Below are 27,763 nucleotides of genomic sequence, written 5' to 3'. Positions count from 1 at the left end.
CTTCATTCGAAGCAGATGACAGAATTAAGAGTTCAGGGAAGCTTAACATTGACACTAATTATCCATGTTGATATACATAATTACACTGTGCATGCCCTCCACTCAAGTACTTTGCAATGTAGTCCCACAGGAAGGATCTCACTCATGAGACGGTCTGAAATGCAGGGTGAATTTCTGATTTAGTAGGACTCCATGACCTTTGAACCCCAACTAATTCAAAGCTTCAGTTTAATTCGAACTCCAATTAAATCAGTTTTATCCCAGTAAAGGTAATTTACTGTAATCCTTTCAAGCAAGGATTACAGTGTTGAGATTTTTGTCATTGTTATGAAAATCTCTCTGAAGATCTATTTTGACATTTTTATTTTTTTTGTTGGATGTTCATTTCCTGTCTTTGGTTAATTTGTATTTTTGTCACTTAAGAAAAACAGCAAAAATTGAGTGATATTGTCTCCAAGTCAGAATTGGAAATTGTTTCACAGTCTAAACTGGGAGTTGGTACTAATGTTTTAATTTCTTTGAGACTGAATTATTGTGAAAAGCCTCAGGAATGTCCCCAGCAAATCATTATTTATCTCCCTGCAAAACGTCCACAACCTGCTGGGTTTTCACTAGCAGTTTTCACACATCACAATATTTCACACCCACTTACATTGGTGCCCTACCGACTTCAGTGAGCATTACAAAACCTCAGTACTTACTTTTAAAGCTTGAAATAGACACTAGATACCTGAGGCCTTGTGCTCAGGGCCTGCTGATTGAGCCACATACGAGGCTGAAAACTGAAGGTGACAGTCTTTTCAGCAACAGCCTCAGAATCTTGTTGAATTTGAGAACTGTGGACTCCGCTGAGCGTTTTATTTTTTTAACTATCCAATCCTTTTTTAAATTGATTTTACATAACTGTTTAACGGTGTAATGTACAGATTTTTGTGATTTTACCTAAAAAATGCTAAATAAACTACATATTTATTTGTTTGTGATAAACCAATAGGTAGAATTTGTAAAAAAAAATTTACAAAAATGTTTTTGAAAATAATGTGCATTTTATTTAGCCCCTGGATGGTAACACATTTTAAAACCACCTTTCATTACAATCATGACCCCACCAGCTTAGAGAGGTCAATTTTTCTTTTCTGTACACTTTAAACTGAGAGCATCTGTAATCCTCAGTTTTAGTTTCTTGGTCTCCATGATGCTGGTTATTTAAATGAAATTTAAAAAGTTTAATTTTAATTACACTTCACAAGTATGAATTACATCATTGTGAACTATCAATTAACCATCCAAGAAGATTCATTGAAGTTTCTGATTGCAGTGTGAATACTTTTTGAAATATGAAAATATGATCTGGTTGTTTAAAATGTTGTGGGAGTCTTGAGCTAATCTAAATTGAATATTTTCCACAGATTATTATCTCAGACATTTCCAGCCTTGTACACATAAAGGGCATGACGCACACATACATGGAAGAAATACACTCAGAGTCGAGCATGTGGCAGGCAGCAACAGCTGCTGTGTGTATAATTAGAACATTTTGAAAGCCGAGAGCTGGAGAGTTAGACTTTCACCTGCAGACTGAGGGGTTGCCACCACAAGTTGTCACCTTTACATTTTCTGTAAAAATCTATGAAGGAAGGACAAAGTGTCATGTTGGGTTCAAGTCTTTTGACCCACATACAGAACACAATCAGGAGAACAGGAAATCAGATAAATAAAGTTTATTTTGACAATGATGAAATGTGAGAATGTGCGGCTCTTGTCCTGTGGATGGGAAGCCGGGGTCATCAGAACTCTGAAAGCAGTGGGAGAGAGATGGTGAGTTGAATACATGTTGAATTATGAGGAACTGGAATGGTCTTACTTGGTGTGATGAGTTTCTGGCAGGAGGTTGGGGGGGGGAGTATTATGGAGTCTGGGGTTGTGATCTCTTTGCAGTGGTCCTTGAGATGATCCAGGTTCCAATGTGTGATCCAGACAGAGTTCTTTGAGGTTGATGGGAGAGGCTTGCAGTGGAGGGCATACAGTTAAGTTCTTGTGAGGAGAGGTGAGGAGCGATCCGACTGAATTTCTGAATTCAGTAGCCGTGAATCCGGGAACTGTCAACGATTCTTCAGCAAAAGTGGAGAGAGACTCAGGCAACCAGTGGGTAAAACCCAAGGTGCCACAAGGAAACACCTGAGAGAGAAGCAACAGGGAAATATTATTTGAAATAATTTCAGAGAAACTTCAAAGAGCTGACTCAGAGGGACGCAGAGTACCATAACTGGCAAACACTCAAGTGCTGGCAGTCCGCTCCTCATATACTCCTAGATGACAAGGTGATTGATCACAGATGCGCTGAAACCAGACAGCAGGCACGCCCTCCAGGTAAGTGCAGCCTCTTGGCACCATCTAATGAAGTGTTGCCCAAAGTCAGTCCTCGAGGGCCGGCATCCTGCATGTTTTAGTTCTCTCCCTGGTTTTATGCACCTGGATTCAATGATGGCTCATTAGAAGGCCTAAGAAGAACATTGACATGCTGAAAAGGTTGTTGCTACCACCAGAGAGAGAACTAAAACATGCAGGATGCTGGCCCTCAAAGACCGACTTTGGGCACCCTTGATGAATGACGAGGGAAGCAGCAGACAAACAGAAAATCCAAACAAACAGTACCACCGGCTCTTTTGGCTTGGATCACCAAAAAGAGTGGGCTCTTTCGGCTCCAAAGCGGCTTTTCGGATTTTCTTTTGTTGTTGTTCCTTAATTTATTATCCAACCAAAAAATGTTGCAAAATGAATGAGAGCTCACTGTTGGAAATGACATGTTGAGTTTTAAAATACCATATGAGTTTGTTATTTGGCTTTTGATGGTTACATTTACAGATTTACCTGCTTTTAATTCAGAAATCCTCCCATTTTATCTGAAACTTGTGTTGGTAGTGAACCAGCAATCAGAAAACATGCTTCTGTTACATGACAGTTTATTGCTCTAAAGTAATGGGTTTTAAATGTTTTCTTCTCTGAAAAACACACCAGCAATAAATTTCAGGCTCTGAAAGGAGTGAAGGGATTATTTAAATCCACAAGGGGGCGTCCTGAACTGTCTTAGACTAAAGACTGAGCATGAACGAGAATTAAACCCAACCATAGTTATTGTTTTAGTATAATGTAGAAAATATGTGACATTACTTACACACAGAAAATTTACATTTTAACACTATTTAGGCTTATGATGGTATAAAAATATTATAAATAAGGTCTTTGCTTGCTGATATTTTGTATTGTTCAAGTGACTGAGAGATTCCTATAATTTTTTTCCCCTTCATGCATGGGAAGCACTGTGCTGCCATGAAGTTGTGATATAACTCAGAATAATAGCCGACAGCTGACAGAAAGTTCTTAGGGGGTGTAGCCACACTCAGCTGTAGTTTTGCATGTTAAGACACAATTTGATCACTATGTTGTTTCATGCAACCACTGCACATTATCAGTTCAGCTTTACTGCTATTTTAAGTTGATTTTTCTTTTCAAAACACATTAGAGAAACTTGAAAAGTGGAGGAAAATTCTGTTTTTATTTTGTAATTTTACAACTTTTTTAAAATAAATAGTTCAAGGGACGTGAAATATAATAAACATGGTTGAAGCTAGATGATTTTTCAACAGAAAAGTGGATCTGACTGGTGATTTTCCTTAAGGCTGAGCATCTCTGTTTCTGTAGAGATCACAGTTGAAGTTGGTAATGATCTGCACAGCTCTGGATTCTGACCAGCAAATAAAGTTTATTTAGTTCAGAAACATCAAAACGACAAGAAGTTCATTATTTACATTTAAATTAAATCCAAGCTGAACATTTAATTAAGGTATGTTGACTTATATTTGTAAAAAAGAAATAATCAAAGATAAAGAAAAATGCATTTTACAAAACTTTATTGTACATTTTAAATAATCAATTTATGAATCAACTTATATTATTTAAAGATGGATCAAAAGACAAAGATCTATGGACAGTGAAGAGTTTTAATAAATTAATGGCACACTTAAATAATTATTACATAAGTTATTTATTGTCATTAGACACTCTTCACTCTCCATAAGTAGTTTGGAAATATAAAAACAAGTTTATCCCTCATAGAGAAACAGTAAGAGTTTCTCTCTCTATACATATATGTATATATATATATATATATATATATATATATATATATATATATATAGAGAGAGAGAGAGAGAGAGAGAGAGAGAGAGAGAGTACAGACCAAACATTTGGACACACCTTCTAATTCAATGGGTTTTCTTTATTTTCATGACTATTTATAAGGCAAGAAATCCCACTTATTAACCTGACAGGGCACACCTATGAAGTGAAAACCATTTCAGGTGACGACCTCTTGAAGCTCATCAAGAAAATGCAGAGTGTGTGCAAAGCAGTAATCACAGCAAAAGGTTGCTACTTTGAAGAAACTAGAATATAAGGGGTATTTTCAGTTGTTTTACACTTTTTTAGTGCATATTTCCACATGTGTTATTCATAGTTTTGATGCCTTCAGTGTGAATCTACAATGTCAATAGTCATGAAAATAAAGAAAACCCATTGAATTAGAAAGGTGTGTCCAAACCTTTGGTCTGTACTGTATATACAGTATACTGTATATACGACAGCAAATCGCTTGTGTTGAGTTGTTGACTTTACAGCAGTCCCTTATGCAGGGCATGCATGCTGTGACAGTGGAGAGGAAGAACACCCGTCTAACAGGAGCAAACCAACAGCAGAACCAGAACCGGGCTCAGTATCAGCAGCCGTCTGCCATGACCGACTGGAGGTGAGAGAAGACAGAGCAGAGACACAACAACAGGTCAACTGATCAGGAGAACTTTCCATGTTCATGTTAGAACAGTTAGGTGATGTTAGCATCATATGAGCCAATGCCCTTTTCCAGGAAGCAACCACAGCTAATCAACACCAGACCAGGTGTACCTTCCTTGGAGAGAAAAATAACTGCTAAATAAAAAGTTAGTTTCTAACTAAACATTTTAGTTAGAAAAGATTTAGTTTCTAATTAAACTGACTGTTTAGTTAGAAACACCAGAGCGCCACCTTCTGGCCTCTCCAGATCAGTTCAGATTAGGGAACTGTTTCTGGCTTTGTTTTTTCCCCTCCGTGGGCTGCCACCTTATCGTGGTGGAGGGGTTTGAGTGTCCCAGTGATCCTAGGAGCCATCGGAGGCTTCGTGCCTCTATTTGGGTCGGGTCTGCCAGGGAAAACCGGTCCTAGGTGAGGGATCTGACCAAGAGCAGCCCAAAGATCGCTTATATATTTTTTAAACCCAAACACGCAGCAGACCGCTGATGGGCGATCCTAGCAGCTCTTCCACTGGGCTCAGCAGGTTTTCTGGAGGAAACCCTGAAAGCTTTCCCAGGTGACACTTCTTGATTGTTCTCCATTTTGACTTGAAACTTTCTTAGCAATCTTTCTTAACGAATGCTGCAGGTATTTTGCTGTTTATTTAAGTAATATTTGGAAGTGAGCGTTTGAAAAGTGATTTCATTCTTGAGTCGTTAGAGGGTTTGACTTGGAACCTGCACCTGTCCTCTTGTCGCCTTCCCATCCTCAAATTCCATTTGCATGATTTTTCTGTTTCTTCCAAAACCTGGATGAATAATGTCTTCAAACTGGGGTTTTGTAAACAAAATTGTTCTTTTTAGTTGAGACCAGAAACATCAGAATTTCTTTTATTTTGTAGTTTCTGTCTATTTATTTAGGATATTTTAAATGTCTTCCAGTTCCAGTGTTAAATGTTCATTAGAATTTAAAGTTTGAGAAAGAAGAGGACTTCTTCCCTTTGGTCCTCCACTTAGCAGCTTCTTTCTTTTCAGTTGGGTTTTTATTTTCCATCACAACAAAATAAATGTTGATGAAAATAATTCATCTCTGATTTCCCGTTTCTCCTTTTTTATTTGTGTCTGAGCAGGGACAGTTTCATCAGGTGTCCCACAGAGGCTTGATGGAATCGGACTCCAGTACCGTCAGTAGTGAGTCGAACAGGTCGGCGGTGTGTCGCTACGACTCACTCATTTGAAGAGCCATTGGTGGGGAAGATTTGAGATCAAACAGCCTGAAAACAGGCTCACCTGTTGATTTTGAGTCGCTACGTCACACTGAGCTGATGGACACCGGAAGAGAGGAGACACAGCGAGAGAAGAAAATGAGGATTTCACGCTACAGTCCTGATAAGAAGCTGCTTTCTGACCCAGGTGAACTCCATCCATCCATTCCTGGTTCCCTTCATCCATCCATTCCTGGTTTCCTTCATTCTTCCCTTCTGGTTCCCTCCCTCCATCCAACAATTCTCGTTCCCTTCATCCATCCATCCCCAATTATTTTATTTTATCTCCAGTGCTTAACATTGTCCTTGAGATGTAAGGTTAAAGCTGATATTTACTGTTTCTGGAATGTTTTACTTTATCTCCAACGCAAAAGGAAACTTTCTGGATATGACATTTGACATCTGATAAACATTGGCAATAATGTTAAACATCAAGGATAATGTTAAGCATAACGTTTAAGCATTATCCTTGATTAAATAAAAAAAAATAGGGGACAATGTTAAATATCCTGGATATTAAATGCTAAACATCGGAGATAAAGTTAAACATCCTGGGTGGCATTAAACAATAACACAATAACACTGAATGTTAAACATCAGACATAATGACCACCATTGGTGGCTAAAGATTAATATTGGGGACAATGTTAAGCTTTGTGGATAAACATTGTTGGCAACTTTATTTATTTATTTATTTGATTTCAAGGCTACAAAACTTGGCAACAGGAATACCAAACATCAGACTGCACCTTTGACAAGTGATCACTAATAACATATTAATAAAAGCTAGTTCATAATATTGAGCTGACACAGATAATGGATGAATGGACTAATTAATTTGTGTTTTTGTGATATTTGATCTGGTCTGAAATCCAAATAGTTAATTATTTATGTATTTGATTCGATTTGCTTATGTTTTTTATTATTTTTTTTGGTAGGTTGTAGACGCAAATAACGAAAGCTGATTCAAATTAAATGCTGTCATATTGTAGCTTAATTCTGACAACTGGCAATAATTTGCAGAGACACTAAAATTCAGAAATATTTAGTAAACCCAAACCCAAGCTTGTGTTTGAGCATACGGACAATAGGAAATGGGACAGGGGTTGGTGGTGAAATAGGTTTGCAGGCCAGACTCCAGTTAGGGTTCCAAAGATGCAGTGGCTTTGAGAATGACGTGAAGCTGAGTAAGACCCATCTGCTACCTGCTGCTCATTAGCCATCGTTAAATGGATTAAACCTGCTACATACTCTGCTGCTTTGCAGCACAGCGTGTTATAAGGTCCAGCCTGTGTTGGAGTCCATATGTAGGTGGTCACAGAGCAGTCTGCTGTGTTTCCACTCAGCCAGGTGTTACTGTCTGCTGTTCAACTTCTGCTCTCAACTTCCACTGAGTTGATGAGTTGATTTAATAAAAAAATAAATAAATAAAGATTTGCGCAGTCTCAGCAAAGGGACAGTAGGAACAAAGTTCTGCCGGATGCTTCAATAGCAGTAGATCTGTCAAATAGCACAGACCTAAAGTGGTTTGAAACAGGATTTGGTGACTTAGGACAAAATAAAAATAAAAATTTAACATCCTTGTTTTTCCAACAATAATTAATAAAATAATAATAAAAACATTTTTTTGCAGAATAAGCACAACTCACTTTCGATAAGAAACAATCTGTTTCCTGTTTAGATGTTGGTTATGCTAAAGTTTTGTTTGGATTTGAAGCAAGTTGTTGTAATGGAGCTTTCAAGTCAAAAAGAGCATATTTATGGTGTCAAAGCTATAAAGATTAATCAAAAACAGATGGAGCAGTATCTGTTATAGTGAGGGATCAACTGTTTTGTCAAATAATTAGCAAAAGTGCAGAGTTCCTTACTTGCTAGATCAATTTCATGAACCATTTTAAATAAATGTAAATTAATTTGTTTTTACCTGTCTAGTCCTGTATGTAAACTTCCATAAAAATTAAAATCTTTGCAGTTATTGTGAGGTACCACATTTTGTTAGCATGACTTACGATTTGTTGTTACAATTTGATTTAAGATTTAAAGGATGGCTCTAAGGTTCTTTGAGATAACATTTAGGCTACCAATAAGAGCCACTCTGCTTTACGCAACTAAACCTTTTATAGCAATAATAAAGTAAGTAATAATAATAATGGCCTTGAAAGTGAAGTGCATGAGTGAAGTGCATTAAAAAGCAGACATCACCTTTACACAGGAGTTAATGAAACTGGCATTATCATTCGAGTGAAGTATATTGAAATTAATTTGAAAATGCAGCTGTAAAAGGAGGGTCCCAATGGCTGAGCTATATCTTTAACAGCCTGCTATATTGTGAATAACAGATGGCCTGCAGAAATTAAACAGCAGACCTCCTTATAACCCAAATAAACATATAGAGATTTGTATGATGCCTTCATGCAAACTGATAAACATCAGATCTATGAATCTGGCTCCTGTTTTTGGTTTGAGTTAGCTGCTCAACAGCTGAACATGTGTCAAAAGTGCAGAAAGTCAAAAAGATTGTAATATTTGAAAAGTGGTCATTCTCTTAGATGTTATTTTATTTTCAGGTAAAGCATGCTGACATTTATTTTGCAGTAAGAGTGTCCTAATTCATGAATTTAATTCCAAATACAAGAAACTTCAGTCTCTGTGGAAACACAGCAGCCTGAGGTCAGATTAACAAGGAAAAAAGCCATTTAGCCCCGCCTGAACCAGGTTGGTGTTAAGACTTAGAAGTAGATCAGTGTCTGAGGATATAAAAACCAGCTCAACCATAAAGTCTGTCAGAGACATACTGACCTGCACACTGCACTGAGTATCTAGCTGAAGAGAATCACATTTCAAAAGGATTTATATCCCCTCTACTTGCTCTGAAGCAGCTACCATGGTTCTGGAGGAGAACGATGACTCTGTCTTTGAGCCTCAAATCACCGTGAGTATGACAATAAAAACGCGTCAGTGAATTAGATCCATGTTATTTGATTTTCTTTTAGTTTGCATTGGTCTATTTTCTCTCTTTTTGTGTTATGGTTGACTTATTTACAAACAAATCATAGTATATAAGTACTAGGATTGTGCACATTAATGCTGGCTACTTTGGTAAAAGTAAAAGCAAAAATAAAGCACAGACTTAACAAAGCAAGGTATTCTCTTTAATGTAATTTTACTCCAGTGCAATCTGCATTTGTCCATTGGCCAAAGTGAACAGCATGTTTGATGGAATGTACTCTAAAGCAGAGTGACCTGATTATATCTATGTAAATGTTGTATCAGGAGGAGCACGTCGAGACTCAGTATGGGGACCTCCACTGCATCTTGACAGGAACTCCAAAAGCAAACCGACCCGTCATCCTGACCTTTCATGATATTGGACTTAACCGTAAGCTGCAGCCCAGAGATCTATCAGCAGTGATTGTGTCGTTTACCTTTAAGGATTTGTACTGAAATTAAATAAGTTCATCAAAATGTTGAAGCTGCTGAAGAATCAGTTTCTAATAGAAAGGTTTAAGGTTTATTTCCACCTGAAGAAGTTAATTTGATAAAAACCTTTTGGTTTGACCCCACCAAAAAAAAATGTTTCTATATTGTCATACTTCCTCTACATGCCAAATGATTCATATGCTTTAGTTGAAAGAGGCATCAATGTGAGTAATTAACACAAGAATGTATGCATATGTGTATTTTTTTCTTTCCAGATAAATCTTGTTTTGAGACTCTGTTCAACCATGAAGACATGCATGAAATTGTTCGTCATTTACCTGTTTGTCACATTGAAGCTCCTGGACAACATGAGGAAGCCAAGACTCTGCCCACTGCGTGAGTAGACTTCTTTTTTTTTAAACTCAGAATGAACTTTGTAGTTGCACAGTTATTCAACCGTAGCTTAAAACTGCTTTTAAATCAGAGATTTGATCCTTCAGGTACACCTACCCCACCATGGACCAGCTCTCTGAGGTTCTTCCCTCTGTCCTCAATCACTTTGAGTAAGACATGTAGAAACATCAAAAGCAAACACTTTCAGTAGTACCTTTCTAGATATTGAACCATTAAGCAAATTTTTGTGTGCTTTGCAGGATGAATAGTATAATTGGTGTGGGAGTTGGAGCTGGAGCTTACATCCTGGCCAGATTTGCAGTAAGTCTGAATCTTTTCAGATTCAATCAAATCTTGAGATGATGCTCCTGCACACAATATTTTGAAATGAATAACCTATTCTTGTTTTTTATTTTATTTCTATTTATATGGGAATGGACAGACAATTAAACACACATCAGAATTTATAAATTAAAGTTCTAGATTAAGCCATATTAGTCAAATTCATACTGTACAAGAGGATTTAGTGTAAAAGTGATTTTGTTGTCTGTGCCATGAACACCCTCCCAATTTTTAACAGAAGAGAAATGTCATGCCAATGTATATCCTGACTGTACAACTGAACAGCTGGTAAATGTTTTCTTCTTTGTTTAGCTGAATCACCCTGATTTAGTGGATGGACTGGTTCTGATCAACATTAACCCCAATGCAGAGAGCCTAATGGATACTGTTGCAAACAAGGTATAGATGTATCTTTGAATGTCCTCCATATATTCAGATGCTGTTATACGTATGTAAAGATGAGGTACTTACTCAGCAGCTACATAAAGTCCAAGCTTGTGATTGCATTTTAAAAATTAATTATAGACAGTTTTATCTCCTTTCATATTCAAAAGGTTATTATGCAACAGAGTATGTTTCACCTAACTCACAGTTTTGATTCCCCTTTCTATCTTTAAACCTGCAAGTGTTTGTGTCATACTATAGATTACTGATTGGACCCTCACTCTCCCAGACAGAATTATCACACACTTGTTTGGTAAGGTAAGTTATCTGGAACAACAGAATATTGGCTTTTTATATGTTTATGATTAAAAAAAATCTGAACAAAAGTGTAACATGCATAATGCATCTGCACGGATTACTATAGGATGAGATCCAGATAAATCAAGACCTTGTGTCAACATATCGTCACTACATCACAACAACAATGAACCAATCCAACGTGAGTCAGTTTCTACGTTCCTACAACAATCGCAATGCTCTGGAGGTAGAGAGGCCTGTCCCTGGAGGGAACGTCAATGTCAAGACACTCATGTGAGTGAAACAATAGATCTGAAAAGCAGATAAAACATTGGCAGCAAGCTCACCTCGTAACAATTAACTCCTTCTGGCTCTGTGGATCACATAGGTGCTCATCCCTGTTGGTTGTTGGGGATAGTTCTCCAGCTGTGGAAGCTGTGGTTGACTGCAACTCTAAACTGAACCCCACAAAGACCACACTGCTCAAGGTAAACAAATCCTGGATTGGATAATGAAAAGAGTAGAGCTGTTTTTAATGCATGTTTATTGTATTTTACCAGACAAAATGCTGTCATGTTGGGGCCAAGTCTTGTCTTCTGCCCCCTACACCAATGTACTAGTTTGAAAGCATTGTTGTGAGCACTTATGCCACCCCAAAGGCTGTGCAGCCCTGTGCAATGAACTGTTTGAATCACTGTTGACATTTTATTTATTAATAAAATATTTATCATGTATCCTCTCCTGCTGATAATTTATTTTATGACACAAAATGGTGCTAGAAAGCTATAATTGTGCTGCTCTGTCTTTCTTCCAGATGGCAGACTGCGGAGGACTTCCTCAAGTTGTTCAGGTATGACAGTAAGTCATATACTCTACTCCATTTTGGTCAAGAAAAAGTTGACTATATTTTATTTCTCTCTCAACAGCCAGCCAAAGTGATTGAAGCTCTTAAATATTTTATCCAAGGAATGGGATACTGTAAGTTGCTAAATATTTGTACACTATGCACTCATTAGCCACTTTATTTGAGAGACCTTGCTAACATTGGATTGAACAATTGCCTTAGTTATTTGTTAGATAGATTCATATTTTGGCTGTTAAGAGTGGCTATTTGTACTTCTGTTACCTTTCTGTTACTGTTACATCGGTCTGCCCATTTTCTTCTGACCACTGATTTCAACAAGACCTAATAAAGATCTATTTTTGGTTTTTTTTTATTCAAGGTTATTTTAACTTCTCCTTCAGTGATTACTTGTTTATTTTTTTTTTAAAATGCTGAAATATTTTTTCTTGATTCATTTGTGTATTCAGAGAATTAATTTTCTAATGTTCAACCATTACAAATTACACATATAAAACCACAACTATTATTATAAAAAACTATATCAAATAATTAAAAACAATCATAGATTTTGTTAGTGCACAGTAATAAAAACTTATTTATCTTTTTTTTTCAGTGTCCAGCGCCAGTATGACCAGACTTCGCTCAAGGACAACCTCCAGCTGCAGCAATATGTCAGTCGATGGTTCTCGAGGCCGCGCACACACCAATGAGCGTGGACGAACACATTCACATGGTACCGAGGAGAGGCGCGGGCGTGCACACACTGATGTCTCCATGGAGAGTATTTGTACTTTAAGCCAGAACATCTCAAACACAGCTGAACTGGCATGCTAGAATATCAGTGCTACTTAGACTCTCGCACTTAACTCAGTTCAAAACTTACTATACCTGCACTTGCATCTTTAATAGTAATTTCCTTAAAGTAATCCAATCATCATATTTATTTTGTCTGTCACATAAAAGATCACATATAATTTTAACTTATTTTATTCTTGATTTTTCTTTTGCCTGTCTAATGATGTCCTCTTTTACCTTAACTACCAGCTTGTAGGAGTTGTAAGCTTCATTGTGTTTTTCATTTTTCTCTTTAAATAAAGTAGAGGAGAAAATAATAAAAGTTGTCAGGTAATTCTTTTCAAAATGTCATGGATTTGTGTACAGTGTTGTTGGAGTTTTTTTGTCTTTAGGAGTTGTAGTTGCAATTGTTGTAAAAACTTAAATGAAATGAGATAAATAAGGAGTAAAAAGGTCAGACTAGTAGAACTGAATTGTAAAGTCAACATTATTAACTTTATGAATGTAAACAGTTGCAGTCAACAACAGTTTTCACATATTGTGGTAATTTCTAAGCACTTTATTTAACGGCAATTGGCAGACCAATTCATTGAGAACACTTTTTACATCAGATTTAACATGTTTGAAATTAAACTTAAGTTAATATACAGTCAATTAAAAGCTATGATCATATTTCCTGAAAATATTTTGCTTTCAACTCTATTGTGAGCATATTTTCACTCCCACTTCTACATATTCTTAAACTATGTAGAAATAATTTGACTTGATAAAACTAGGCTATGAGAATATATTTATAGACATTTGTTTCTTAAAAATTGAAAAAAAGAAGAATTGAATGGAATTTAATTTCAACTCCCAACAAGATGGGTAGGCAGATAGACCACTAGATGGAGTCATATAACAAATTTAGATGTCAAATGCCGTATAGTGTTCTGTAATGAATCATGCAAAAAGTCAACTTTTGTGTCAGTCATGATTGTTTTCTTACTGCTGTGCAATAAAGGGCAACATGTACAAGATAATACTAACTCCTTTAACATTCATATTATCCATTCATTTGGTGAATTTTGCTTGAAAATCCTAAACTATGTCTAATCCAAAACAAAAAGTATTTATGCATACACTGACAATAAAGCTATTGCAATCTGCAACTGCAGTGGTCACAAATGAAAAACTGTCTGTAATCTATGGCGAGTTATACAAATGTGTAAATATAGGTTGTAATCATGGTCCACCTTGATATAATCTTTACAGCTTGAGTTTCTGAAAATCCATTACAAAGCCCTGAGCTCCCTCAAGTCAGTTTGTACATGTCTGTTTAAAGACTATCTGTGACATCAGTGTGTGTCTGCTTGAACTTGTGTTTGTATGGAGATTAGCTGCATGCATGTGTAGGTGGGACTGTTTGTGTAGGCCCATGAGTAGATGGATTGTTTTGGGCTTTGAGAGTGAAATGACTGAGAAACAAATATAATGACAGCCAGCATCAAAGTCACAATTATTTGGTTTATGCATGCACTTATGTATGCGCGTAGGTCTGGGGGTGCATCTCGATTTCAAAGCTTCTTTTGTCTGTTGTTCATTAGGCTGCTGTGATGAATTATTCATGGAAGAAATCTCTTAAGACTTCATATAAACATAAGAGCTCCGTTCTTGCTCAGTGTAGGGCTCCTACTTGCATGTCAAGAGTCGTTTCATGTCAGTGTGTTTCAGTGCATTGAAGTCATTATAAATTCTGAGGTAAATGCCATAGATCCTCTTTCAGTGGCAAAGCACAAAACAAAGCAAATTTAAAAAGTCACAGAAATTCAGAAGTCACACGAAATTTTATTTTAAAAAAAACAAACCAAAACCTTTAAAACACAATATTATTCTGCAAAAGAAAATCTACAAAACAACAAAAGCCAAGAAGAGAATAGTAAGCAAACAGCAAAATAGTAGATAAATTGAGGCTTCAATCAAGGCCTGATCCTGGTCCTACATCCTCTACCAGATGGGGCTTGCCCCAGCCCTAGATGGATCAAGTTTGTGGACCTGGTACGCTACCTGCTGCATCCCCAGGTACAGCAGCCAAATACACATTCCAGAGCTTATCCTTATCCTGCAATGGAGTTTATCCTTAGCATAAGCAACAACACAGCTTAGTCATTACTAGCAGCAACCCCCACCTTACCTGCTCGACATTGTAGATGCCATAGACAGCACTGTAAAATTTCCTCTGCTTCTTCAATGTCAGCTCCCGAGACCTTTACTGTGCCTCCTCTTAGAAAAGATTCTTAGCATCACCCTATTAAACCCCATCGTCTCCTGGGTTGTATGAAGCATACTCACCATCATCATCTTCTCCTGTGTGATTGATCTTCATCCTCCTCATCACCATCCATTTCTTGTGCCATCTTTTTCTCCCTCATCATCATCCTCCTTTCCTGCACTGTTGTTTTTTTCATCCTCATCACTATCCATCTCTTCTGCAGTGCTGGAAGACCTATTAGTTTAGTTTCCCAGGTTCCAGTCTTAGTCACCTCCCCATAGTTATCTGCCGAGGTTCTTCTCCAGCTGCTCAAAATTCTTCTGATTAGTCACACCTGTCTGGTTCTCATCCCACTCATTAACCCTCCCAGTAGTTAAAAGGGTGTCAGTTTCCTCACCTCCCTGCCAGATTTTCCAGATGTCCATTTTGTGTTCCCTTCATACCTGTTTTTCTGTGTTCCAGTTGCTTCATTGCCTCCAGTCTGTAGTTATCCTGTTTACTTAGACCCAATACTGGAAACACAAGTCTGTTATTGTCAAAAAAACAGAAGAACAGAAATTTTGGTTTCATTTTCTTTTCATATTGAAAACCATTAAAATATATAATCACCACCATTGAGAACCAAAACATTCTGCCTGTTTTCTCACATATCCAGTTAGAAACGTGTTCCACCCTGTGAGGACACTGCCCATGGATGGTTTTCAACATCTGGCTCATAATGCCATGAAAATCAAAACATTTTGAAAATACATACCTCATTATACTCAAGAACATTTTTAATATGTATTTATTTTAGATTTTCTCTACTTGTTTTGTGGGTGTAAAACAGCTCTGCAGGACAATACCTTTCAGGTGTAAACAGCGCCTTTTACAGTCAGAATGTAAGGTTTTAAACCAATAACAATATATTAATACAGTATACATGTAGAACATTTTAATAAAAGTTATAATCATATTAAAAGTTACATTTTCTAAATTATTAAATTTCAGATTATAGAACTGCAATAATAACTTTATTTCTTTTCAAATTATTACACATCTTTATTAGTTGTACCAATAATTCAGAAGGGTGCCATATAAGTAAGCTGAAAAATAACATTTATTTTGTTAAATAGGTATTACACAACCATGTCATATATATAGATTATGTATCTATTCCAAAGGTTTAGCTGCGTTCTTTATTTTTCTGTCCTCTTTTCTGAAATTTTTTGCCTTTTTTTCTTTTTTTGTTGTCGTTTGTTTTCATTTTTTCTATAATTTTTGCCACTTTTTTGAGGGGTAATATTGTTTTCTTTCAGTTCTCTATTGTGGTAATGCTTATTTTCAAAAGATGAACAAAGTTTTGGAAAGCACATCAGTACAATAATAGTTAAAAAATATATGAGGAATACAGATGAACGACTTTTATTCCTAGTGTAAATCTAAGTTTCTATATAATTTTCTGATTTTCACCACAGCAAAGAGAAAAGGCATATTAAGAAAACACTTACAGGTAAAATATTAAAAAGAGAAATCAAGTTTCCCATTATTTTTCATTATTGCCTTTTGATTTAAAAAAAAATTACAAAATGTTTATCATTATTGTAATTGATGTTGTTAGCAGAGTTTGTTTACCCCACTTCCCCGTTCCCTCCACAATGAAACACGCACAACAGCCATATTGAAATTCAAATTAAGGTTGATGAAAAACCTTAATAGTTATCTTGTAGAATCTTTTAGAGAACCTTTCTGGTTATTTTTTCAACTTGTAGTTGAAAAAAGCACCCAAAAAAGGGTTTTATTTTATTTTATAATGTTTATTTTACATTTAATTAAACATTGAGTCATTTTTATCAATATACACAACATGAAAATGTCTATAGAATAGTTTTAAAATCTCTTAATATTTGCTTAAATTTGTATTTTTACTGAGGGGTCGCTGTTATAAAAAGTCAGATAACATTACTATATGTATGGGTGGACAGTGGGCCCCAGCTGCTGCAGCCAGCTGCTGCAGCCATGTTGTTGAAACCTGGCTCCTCCAGCAGCAGCAGCAGCAGCAGCGCTGTCAGCTAACGTCAGTGGACACCAACAACCGGGCACGGCGCTGTTTGTGGACAACAGACTGAGAGAGCGACCCAAGCGCCGGAGCCGGTTCTGTTTCCAGCGGATATAAATGCCACATTAGCCGCTCCTCACTGGATAAGGCGGCCAGGTTTGGAGACAAGGAGCGGCCGGACCTCTGGGCTGAAGCGGGTGAGTATTGATCCCTCCTGGGGGCGGACTGAGTGGGAATAGCCGACTGTTAGCTCAGTTAGCTTAGCAATAAAGGGGGGTAACACACTGAGAGACAATGGGGTTAACGTGAACATTACACGCGTGGGTGCTTTTTTTGGGGGGGGGGGGGTGCTCGGAAACGCATTTGGGGAAATTGCCGTGATTTGGGGAAATCACGGAGTCATTTGTATTCCCAACATACAAACAGTGGTGCAGTGGCCGAAACCACCCCTCTGTGTTAATCCCGTAGGTGCAAAGGTCCAAAACCGAGGTGCGTTTCTGCCATGATGAGCAATAATATTCAGGCGAAACATCTGTTTTATTGTTGAGCAACTGGTTACATAGTCCGAGTATCGTTGTTGTGTTTAAGGATACAATTTGAGGAGCAGCTCTGTCTTTTACCTGACTGTAAGTTTATGGCTTGCTTTCTGCCTTGTGAATCACAAAAACGACACAGATATCTGATGTTCCCTGAAACATACTAGTGTTTAGACAGATACAGTTTCAGAATAAACAGAGAAACAAAAACACTAGTCTTGGGGGGGGGGGGCAGGAAATAAATACAAATGCAATTGTAGTTATGATTAAGCTCAGATTGGTGCTTGGTATGGTTGTGATTTCTTAGTTTCCTTCCTTTGGCTTCTTTCAGTGGTTTTTGAGTGAAAGCTGTGCTTTTCTTTTTTCCTCTCTGTGACTTTTGGCTGCGGTCACATCTTTCCACCTGCCTCCAAAGCCATTTCTGCATCCCTAGTTAATTCCTCTAGGTTATGGAAAGGGATTTAGATGAAGCCAAACTACAAGGATTTACAGCATATCTTTAATGTGTTAAGAGACAGATAATGACTCACTAGCTATTCTTCCTACGTAGAAATTTATTTGTAAGCATTCTACTAAAAATAAATAACATCTTTGTCCTGTTTGTTGTTGGAGAGGAACATATTTATTTTAACCTGCCTATTACAAACTGTACAGGTGACTTGGATATTTACCCTAGCTTTGATATTTAAAAAACTGTTAATAATGATCAACACTCAAATTTAGATACTATAAATGAACAGCAAGAAATAACATAAATACATCTATAGCTTTAACACACATTTAACAGGTTTTTGTTAATTAGATGTGGAGAACACTCGGCCATACCTTGTATGCAGTGATGCCACAAGGTAAAGCATAGTTAGCTTGTGCAAGTTGAGTTAAGGAGAGTTTAGGATTTTTATTTTCCTGAACCAAAATATATGTTTTGGCTAGAAATGAGCAGAATTCATTTTTTAGCCCAGGTCTATGGCAATATTGCACATTTATTTTCAAAAATAAAACCTTTTTACATCCAAAGCTCAATCTACAAAACTAGAATTTCAAAGGGGACTGTCACAGTCTCTCTTTTTTTATTACACTGTCGAGTACACAAAAATGTGACTACATCATCTTAGAAAAATGTTGTATTATACTGAAAATCTATTTATTTATTTGACTAACTCTCATTTATATTTGTAGAAGGATTTCCACTGAGATTGATTCTGTCAGCTTTCTACCTCCTTTTACCTTCAGTGCCATAAGGAGGCAGGTATGTGGATGTCACTCAGCACTGAGGATGATGGTGGATTAATCATTCCCGCTGTGGTGGAGCGATAGGGATGAAGGACAGAGAGTCGTGGGAAAGATGAGGAAGCTGTTGAGAAAGCGATGGGAAGTGAATCCAGAGGGAGGAGGCAGCTGTTTGGAGGTGAACTCAGCCCCCAGGTGCGTCAGTCTGAAACGATTGTAGGCGGGCTTTTTCCCTCCTCCCCTGTAAGTGACAGCATACAGTGCAACTAGGAAGTGGAGCAACAGGAGAGGTACACATACGGACTTTTGGAGGGTTTTTGGTGGAGGTGTTATCCTCTGCTCATCGATCGCTAACATGCAGTTCTGGGACTTTCTGGGCTGCACCAATGGAGGTATGTGGGCGAGAAGCTTTACTCATGGCTGGATGAGTCTGTGTTAAACTGCTCTGTGATAGCCAGGTAGAGGGGATCTGGCAGGCTGAGGGCTGGAAAGGAATTTGTGCTGCTCACAGCCATGCAAGCGGTTGCATGCAACCTATCAGGCAGGTAGAGAGCAGAGACAAATAAAGACGCATGAACGTTGACAGCCTGCTCTGTTTTTCTTTGACAAACCTGGCAGCTTGGTGTCTGAAACAGCTTTGACAGATAAATTAAGTGGCACAAATTTTTTTTCTTCTTCTTTTTTGGCCTGCATAATCTGAATCTTGGTTGCCTCTCTGAACATGTGTTGTCCTGTCAACAGAGAACACTCTCTTATTTTCTAGTGAATGTTTAAATTACTCCTGATCTAATGATGGGACATCCTGCCAATGTCTCCCTTTGAAACTGTGAGGAAAGTCCATTAAAAAGGGCTGAGGCTTCATCCATTGAAGTAATTTGAACTTTAAATGAGTACGGTAGTTTTCAACCCTAAGCTTTTGATTATGTTTTGTGTCCCGAGGTTACCTTTTTCATCTAGGATTTACTGTAGCATAGAAGTCTTGAGGCTAATATGGATTGGAGATTTTTTTTTTATTGTTGTCCAGAAAGATCACATAGAATAAGATCTTTTTGCACTTGTTCATGCCTTTATTTATGGCTAATACAACAAAACAGCAACAGCCCTCAGCTATCAAATGTCATTGTCGATGTTAGAAATAATTTTCTACACAAACCGACTTGAGGCGATTTTATATATAAAGTAAGAAGTACGTGTAAATTCTTGGACACAAGTGGCCCTCAGGCCCTCCTGGAAGTGAAGTGACTGTGCTCTGCTTTCACATCTACGATTGTAAGAAATAAAAACAAACACACCCTCTTAATCTTTTAAGATAAAACTGTGCCTTATAATTTCGAGTAAGTTGCGTTGTTTCATGTCTCACCTCAAATGTGGTTCCTTTATCGTGCTGCGTTGGATCCCCCGAGCAGCTCTGGCTCCAACACCCATCCTGTGCCTCGGGCTATGTTTCCTGCTATTGCACTAATAACTATGGCTAAGATACCTGGCAGTTTGTGTCATATTCTTTACACTTCACAAGCTGTGTCGTAAACAAAGAGGAAACGGTTACATATCTTTAAGTGCAGCATCCATCTGTGAAATTCCCATGAAATGGCAGTTGAATTGTAGTAATATATAGAATTTAATTACCTTTTAAAATTTAGGGAGGGGGGTGTCAAGAACTCTTATAATTAATTTGTTGGATCTATGTTTGTCATCTTTTCCACAGTAGGCTGCCTGGAGTTATCAGTGAAAAGTGTGGCTTGAGGCAGACCTCCCGCTGCCATCATCAGTCGGCGCTTATTTGCATCCATTCCTCACTGTTTTGCATAAGTTATTCAATGTGGTCACGACTCTGTGTTAGATACTGAGATTGTGTAATTAATCGTAAGCTAACTATAATAATGAACATTTTATGCGTTCATTTTTCTTTACCTTAAAACGCTTTACTCTGCAAAAGTCTTGAAATTTTCAGTTAAATTTTTTTTAAAGGTTTTTAAATACAATAAGTAAAATGTCCCATTAACGAGTTGATAATTTCTCATATGTTATTTCAGTAACCCCTCATTTAAATAAATATATCAGATAAAGAAAAGAAAAATACAACTTTTACTGAGGGCATCATAGCTTTTTAAAATCAGGTTAGTAGGGTTTTAGTTGACAGAATTCATATAACTTTTAATGTTTGCTGTTTAACAGTGATAATAACCTAAAATTTCAGGTCTCAGACTTTTCATGATCAGTTTTTAAATATGTCATTGCCTTTGAAGTAATAGTTATTTTGGCGAATTATACATGTAGATGCTCTGGGTTTTATCACTTTTGCTGTTTCATTTTTATGTTTGACTCTTTTGTTAACGTAAAGTTGATCTTTTTGCTAAGATAGTTTGAATGACCAGAAATGGGTGTCAATGGCTACAACTGTTATGAGACTAGAAAATATAAATCTATACATTAAAAAAGAAAAATAAATTGAGCAAAAAAACATTAAGTATAACAAATTTTTTTATTACAGTATTTTGTGATATTTATCGTAATGACAAAGATATTGATGGTGAGAGGTGTTAAAAACTCAATAATCATTTTATTTAGAAATCTACTTGCCAAAAGTCTCACAGATGAAGAATTGTTAAAACCATAAAACTTATCTGTTATTTAATAGTTTATTTTAAGACATCAGCTGCATTAAGTAGCATAAGTGGACTGCTAACATCACATAACAATTGTGTTCAATCATGCTTCAAACAAATGCATTATTTGGCTTTGCTCTCATTGAACTGACAGTGGAAAAAGCAAGAAGTTAAACCAAATCATCTATTTTTAGGGTTTACAAAATAATTAATTGAAGCTTATTGTTATTGCCACAGATGACATATTCTTCATCTGCTATATTTTTTCCCCCACACCAAACAATTCAAGGATGCCATATTCTCATTTTATTAAATTGTCCCATTTTTAAGCACTAAACGGTGCATTGTAAGTGAAGAAAGCTCTGATTTATTCATGATTTATGATGAGTCTACTCTTTCTGTCAGTGAGAGAACTCAGACAAAAAAACATCAAAATGTTAAACTGCATCTGACTTGGATTATAAACGAGAGCCTCCTTTGTGTCTCGTTGAGTGAAAGGGTTTTATTTCAAAGGAGAAGTGAGAAGAATCTATATGAGTAGATCTGGGCTGAATCAGAGGTTGTGCAGCCTAAAATGGAAATCATAGTTCCTGTTTACTGTGAAGCATAAGGAACTGCTAAGGTTAAAAGTTTATCTTTATTTATCACCGAACTATAGAAATTTTCCTTTGTGCGAATGACAGTGAAAGGGGGCGCAGTTTCCCATGCATACAAACAGAGCTAAAGCTCATTTATTAGACTCAGCTCAGCAAAGGAACTTTATGCACCGATACGTAGAACCTAGAAAGTGCTTCTGCTTTTGAACATGGCAGCAAATATGAATCTCAAAAAATTAGGAATGTTGAGGTTCTTTAGTTATTCTAAAAGAAAAACTCTAATAGATTAATTACACAGTTGATATATTTCTAGTTTTTTATTGTCAATTTTCATGACTTGCGGCTAATTAAGCTCAAAAATCAATTATTCCGACAATTAGAATTTTACCGTACATAAGAGCAGTATGAAATGATGTTTTAACAGAGAAATATTATGTTATGGCCTACAGGACCATAAGGATGTTTAACAACAATCCTGCACAAGTCAATTAATGATTAATGGTCTTTGCTAAAGAAGCTGGCTTTTCAGAATACTGGATTCCTGCATATATTAATGGAAAGTTTAGTGAAAGGAAAATATGTGGTAGAAAAAAATGTGTACACTATAATGCCAGCAACCTTAGGAGAAATGTGGAGTAAAAACGGGGGAGGTAGCACTAGGAGATGGGCTACAGCTGTTGCCTTCCTTCTACCCATTCTAGATAGAAATTCACAGATCTCAGGAAAAAATAAACTTAGATACTCTTAAAAACAGAAATAATGTAATTTACAACATATTTTCTTATTTTATTCCATAAAATTGACAGGAGCTAGGTTAATGACAGAGCTGATTCGGAATCTAATAAACCTGAATCGCTGATATTCTTTGGAAGTTCACCACTGCATTAAGCAAATTCTAGTGTCTTTTTTCCCATTTGGAAAAAAGCAATGTAAAAACACCTGAACTAAAAAAATAAACAAGTTATTTTTTAACATTAAAACACAAATAAAAACCCAACAATTTAATGGTAGTTCAGTATATTTTGATGAACAGGGTTCCTGGATGAACCAGTGAAAGGTCATCAAGGCAAGCCTCTGCCCTTGTTTGCATCTGTTCTTCACTGTTTTGGTTAAGTTATTCATTGTGGTCAACTGAGGTTGTCATGGCACGAGTATACATTTCTGAGTAAGGAATAATGTGATTCGGGGTTAATTTTTAAATACGAGCGTGTTGCAAGTGTGATACTTACTCTATTTGCTGCTAAGCTCTTAAAGTTGATGCATGTCGATATGTTTTCAGCCTAAGATGAAAAATGCAGATGTGAAAAAGGGCACTGATAATTTCAGTGATGTTTACGGTCTTAGCTGTTGTGTTAACTCTTCAACTGTTGCACATCATTGAAGCTGTAACTGTTTCTGTAAGGACTTTGATTCCTGCTCCAAAATTGCGTTGCACGTGTGTATTAGCGTACGCCTCCGTGGCGAACTGAACATTGCAGAGAGCAGCTTCACAACACTGCTGTTGTTGTTTTCTTGATGAGAATGCAGTTGTGCAATGCCCTCAGCGTTGAGTCAACTTGCGTAGCCTTTGTGGTTGGTAGCCAGAGGCAGTAGATGTTTTTTTTTTGTCTTTTTTTTTTTTCAATAGGTGGTAGAAAGAAGCTAAGAGCAGGAAGGGGGTGTGATAGAGTAGGAGGAAAAGAATCATGCAACTGAGAATTATTTTATTTTTTTGCCTCTTGAAGTAACGCATGTTTCAGTACCACTTTTAGGTTCTGGTTTTACAACCAAAGATCTTCATGAGTCAAAGTGAGGTTGTATCTCTTGATGGCAAGGGAATGTCTTAATGTTAAAATACTCACTTAAAACTACACTGGAAAACTCATGAGGAAGATAAGCATGCATTTCAGCTTCAGAAATTAACTTTTTTTTTTATCCAAACGTCAAGAAACAATGCTTCCTCTTAAACCTGCTTCCCGATTGCACCTCAGTTTCAGGTTTACAGCTTCCCTTTCTTTCCTTTTTGTTGTTTGTACATGTTTGTGGCAATAAGTGGATTATGTGATTATAGCAAAATGTGACATGGCGAAAGACATGCTGAGCATTCCTGTGATTGTTCAAGAATTGCAATCTCACTTGAAAGAAGCTCCAAAATTATTCTTTGACATTCTTTTAACGATTCACATATTGTTCAAATCACAAATCATCTTTGTTTATTCCACTCTTTATTACTCCTAGCTTAATTCCCTCCCTCCAGCCAAAATACACTTTCAAGATGGAAAAAAAATCACCACCTGGATTTAACTAAATACCAGGTGGGGCTTTCAATTCTTACTGTGTATTGTAAAGATAAAATCAATTACAATCTTATCTCTGCATTGAAATTTAACTACTAAAAGCATAGATGTTGTTGAGCTCTATTCTCCTGTATTGAACACCTTACATATGATTAAAGTAGCTTCCAGAGACTCCAGTGAGTAATATCCTCAGTGGAGCAACTCTGTGAGCCAAATTTAAACCCAGAAATATTACTGGATTCAAGCAGTGATTCTGCACTGCTGTCTGATACGGCACTAAGGGAAAAAAAGAGCAATCTCCTCTTTTCACCCAGTGGACTGCTGTATGTGTTAACACATAAATAGTAAGCAATGTTATTGTTGTTGTGGTGCCTCTTCTGAGCTTTAAAAGCAGAAGGCAAGCCAAGTAAGAGCTGCATTATTGCCACCAGCTGGAGCGATGTGTAGCCAGGAGTTATGTGCGCTCTGTGTCAGTAACTGGTTGTGACATCATTACGTCGATATTGCCATTTGACAGGACATTTTATATTGCTATTATTTTCTTCATGAAGTGGCACAGTGGTACAGTGAGCTTCTTCTCTCTCCTATCAGGGGAAGTCATTGGTCTGCATCAGATAGACAACTTGGCAAATCACCAAAACTGATAAAATTGATAAGATCCACTAACACAATAATAAGTTGAAAAAATAATGCTAACAGTCATCTTTGAATAATAATTATGGTCTGATCTGGTAAAACCATAGTGACAAAGTATCGTTAGTAGATCTTCCTGCTTTTTTGATTAAATATATTGCAAAACACACATTTAGAAGAAAATTCAGTTTTTGCCTAGAAAAATACGTCTGTTTATCTCGTCTAGGCGCAGCACTGTAATGTGAAAGAATAGGCTCCAGTACCTTTTTAAACTTACAGAGCGTCCAGCTTTTAAATTAGAGGATAGTTTTCCTTTCTAAATTACATATAAGAGGCTATTACAGCGAGACATTGTCTTGATTCATCTGGCTCCGGTCGTAAAACAGTAGCTGTAAGAAGAATGAGACAATGTAGTCAGGCATGGATTGACCTACATCGTGTACAGATCTTAACTTAACGATAATCTGTGGGATTGGTGGGAAACTAAACAGCCGGACGTTAAGTTCACTTTAGATCTGAAATAAATGCAGTCGCATATTTTTTTTCTTTAACTAAGCAAAATGAAAGATGTGTTGTAACCCAAAGCTTAAGCTGGTCCAAAAAACTTTAATATAACCTATCCTGCTCTGGTATGTTATATCTTAAATGTGCCACTATGAAATTGTGAATTATAATCCTGTCTGATTACTTATTTGCAAATTAATGTCTAGCAAGAGGTACAGAATTTTTTTATGTAACACGGGAGCTGAAAGCGTTCTCCAACTACATATCACACTCTAGTCTTGGACTGTTTGGAATTTATCCCACAAGTATTAAAAGACAAAGCATTTGCATCCTTATTAGTGCCACGGTCCTGCTTAGTGGCTGTTGCTTAGTAACAGGAGTCAGTATAGCCTCACAGTGTAGGACATTTCATCAAGCTGCTCATTTTGGTGTCATTTTTGAAAAAGAATACAGCAAAGCGTTCGTGAGGGCTCTGATTAAAGTCGTGATTGGAAGGAAACTGAGGCCAGGAAGCAGATTAGAGACTCTGCGTAAAGTTATTACAGCATGACGGAGCAGATAAATTCTGTCCAGTCATGACTCTCGCTTCGTTCCACCTGAGTGAGAGACCCCAGCACATATCGTATCCTCCGGATCCATTTCAGCTGCTGTGTAACCGGGTTGGTTTGCACTGACTGGCATTTAAATAACTGGACCTGCAGCCTGTGATTAGATTTTTCCTGGCAATAAGTCGGCTTTATTGAGCAGTCTAGGTTTTAAGTCAGCAGAGTACTTTTGGATTTGCTCAGTAGTTTTACTCGTTACCAGGATGTTCTGTGACGACTGGAAAAGTCTGGAATTTGATTTCAATATTTTACAGGTCTGGATAAGTATGGAAAAATAACATGACTAAAACAAGTATGTGGATTTCTAGAATTATTTTTTTTCCCCCCTACATCAACGTCTAATAGTTGTGTCCCTCTTTCCTTGTTTTCCTCCTTTCTCTGTTCCTTGTCTCCTTCCTTCCTCCCTATTTCCCCCCCATAACATTTCCTGTGCCTGGGCCTTTCTAGGATTTTTCTGTCTTTCCTTTGGTCTTTCTTTCCATCCTTGTGTCCTTCCACCTATTCTTTGTGGTCTACTTCTTAATTTACTTGTGTTCTTCCTCTGTTTCCATTATTTCTTTTTCTACCTTTATTTTGCTTTATCCTTCATTCCCTTCTGGTTTCATTTTGTTTCTTGGCTTCCTTGCGTCTTTCCTTCCATGTGTCCTTCCTGCTTGCCTTCATTGTGTTCTACCTTCCTCCTTTCCTTGTGTCCTCCCTCCCGTACTTTCTTCTTCTTTCCTATATTTTTCCCCTTCCTTCTTTCTTTATTTTCTTGTCCTTCCTTCCTTTCAGTTTCTGTCTTTTCCAGGTTCTATATTTAAAATCTTTCCATTGTAAAAATATCTGCTATGGTGAACTTCATTTTTACTTGTTTTTTTTTTCCGGAGTCTTAAGGTTTAGTCTGGGAAAATCCTTAATTGATTTTTCCAATTAGAAAGTAAAAGAAAGTAAGTTTGCCTAACTTTCTTTTATTTTTTCTTTCTTAATTTGAAGTTCAGCCACTTTAAACCCGCACAGGTTTTTTTGTGATCAGTGTAAGATGCAGTTTTTATTTTAAGGAATCAGAGAACAGTACGTCCACTGCACACTGTGAATAAATTATGTGCTACATAGTGTGGTGACTCATTTATGCCACAGCTCCGTTGATTTACATCCTGTCACTGTAATTATTCACCATGTAAAACTCTTGCATGTTTTACTGTCGAGGCTAACAAAGTAAAATATTTGTTTCATGTCTCCTCTTTTCCAGAGATTTCCAGAATATCTTATTATGCTGGTGAGTAAAATTTTTTCTTATGTGCTGTATATTTGGTGTATATTGTTTTTCTATTTTAATTTATTTGGGGGTTTTTTTCTGTCAGATTATAAATGGAATCATTTATGTATTAGTTCTAGCTGTAGATCACAGCCTGGTGCGATGTTAAATTACATTTCTTTCACACACTACCCATAGGTGGTTGCAGTATATGTTCAGCTCTGTTATAGTATAAACATTTCTTCATTTTCTTGAATATTGTATTCCTTTTGAAGTTTGGCAGGAATTTAATTCAAGTTTTAAAATAAAAATTACATTATTTGTTTAATAAAATTCAGCTGTTTTAAACTGCATGAGTCTGAATGAGGTTTGGCTATACTGTTTTACGGAGCAGATCGAGGTTGAGCTGAAATAATTTTAAAGATATAGATAAGCCGTGTAACGTTACCCTTAGCTCCATTCTCCCGCCTTGGTTGTTGCTAGGTAACCGATGGTCCTGCAGCACATCTTCGATCGGGATGTTGAGAGCCAGGAAGATTTTATTCCCAAAAAAGTATCAAGGCATATTTTAGATTTCCGAGACTTAACTTTAGCAGATCTCTTTGGAAGAAACATGGCTACAGCCAGATCAGTTTCTGACTGACAGCAGCAGAAATTTGTAGCCTCGACTACGGCTGCTTGAGGTCTA

General features: G+C 36.9%; 2 protein-coding genes across 5 annotated transcripts in view; both read left to right on the top strand.

Annotated features, from left to right (window-relative positions):
* The first annotated feature begins 2,284 nt into the window (after positions 1-2,284).
* On the top strand, positions 2,285-13,585 carry LOC102223542 (protein NDRG1-like). Of its 3 annotated transcripts, XM_023329733.1 has the most exons (16): positions 2,285-2,370; positions 4,692-4,804; positions 5,321-5,401; positions 5,954-6,236; positions 8,965-9,020; positions 9,362-9,467; positions 9,784-9,904; positions 10,009-10,071; positions 10,162-10,222; positions 10,556-10,642; positions 10,889-10,945; positions 11,052-11,218; positions 11,313-11,412; positions 11,739-11,774; positions 11,851-11,902; positions 12,382-13,585. In XM_023329733.1, exons 4-16 carry the CDS (start codon positions 6,149-6,151, stop codon positions 12,600-12,602), a joined length of 1,215 nt encoding a protein of 404 aa, XP_023185501.1. In that variant the 5' UTR covers positions 2,285-2,370; positions 4,692-4,804; positions 5,321-5,401; positions 5,954-6,148; the 3' UTR covers positions 12,603-13,585. The 3 variants fall into 3 exon arrangements, with proteins under 3 accessions (XP_023185501.1, XP_005798517.2, XP_023185490.1); XM_005798460.3 differs by lacking the exon at positions 5,321-5,401 and having other exon boundaries at positions 8,968-9,020; XM_023329722.1 differs by lacking the exon at positions 5,321-5,401.
* A 3,221-nt stretch (positions 13,586-16,806) lies between these two features.
* Positions 16,807-27,763, top strand: part of LOC102223109 (focal adhesion kinase 1-like) — a 76,361-nt gene continuing 65,404 nt past the window's right edge. The window contains exons 1-2 of one of the 2 annotated variants that reach the window (XM_023331013.1): positions 16,807-17,049; positions 27,070-27,096. Coding sequence is in view for 1 of the 2 variants with exons in the window: in XM_023331001.1 (XP_023186769.1) it covers positions 18,974-19,010; positions 27,070-27,096 (64 nt within the window). In the remaining variant the exon portion in view is untranslated. Of the gene's footprint in view, positions 17,050-18,877; positions 19,011-27,069; positions 27,097-27,763 lie in introns of those variants that run through there. The other variant, XM_023331001.1, reaches the window with a different exon arrangement.

The sequence above is a fragment of the Xiphophorus maculatus genome, chromosome 3 (assembly GCF_002775205.1).
Source record: "Xiphophorus maculatus strain JP 163 A chromosome 3, X_maculatus-5.0-male, whole genome shotgun sequence".
Classification (NCBI taxonomy): Eukaryota; Metazoa; Chordata; class Actinopteri; order Cyprinodontiformes; family Poeciliidae; genus Xiphophorus; species Xiphophorus maculatus.
Note: the sequence above shows the minus strand (reverse complement) of the source record. Positions and strands in the feature narration are given on the sequence as shown.

Bases quoted from the DNA above. Each gene is read 5' to 3' on its own strand.
- LOC102223542 (XM_023329722.1), top strand. From the start codon at position 6,149: ATGGACACCGGAAGAGAGGAGACACAGCGAGAGAAGAAAATGAGGATT. The intron at 6,237-8,964 runs GTGAACTCCATC...CTTGCTCTGAAG, and splicing joins GAAGCTGCTTTCTGACCCAG to CAGCTACCATGGTTCTGGAG. The intron at 11,219-11,312 runs GTGAGTGAAACA...TGGATCACATAG, and splicing joins GTCAATGTCAAGACACTCAT to GTGCTCATCCCTGTTGGTTG.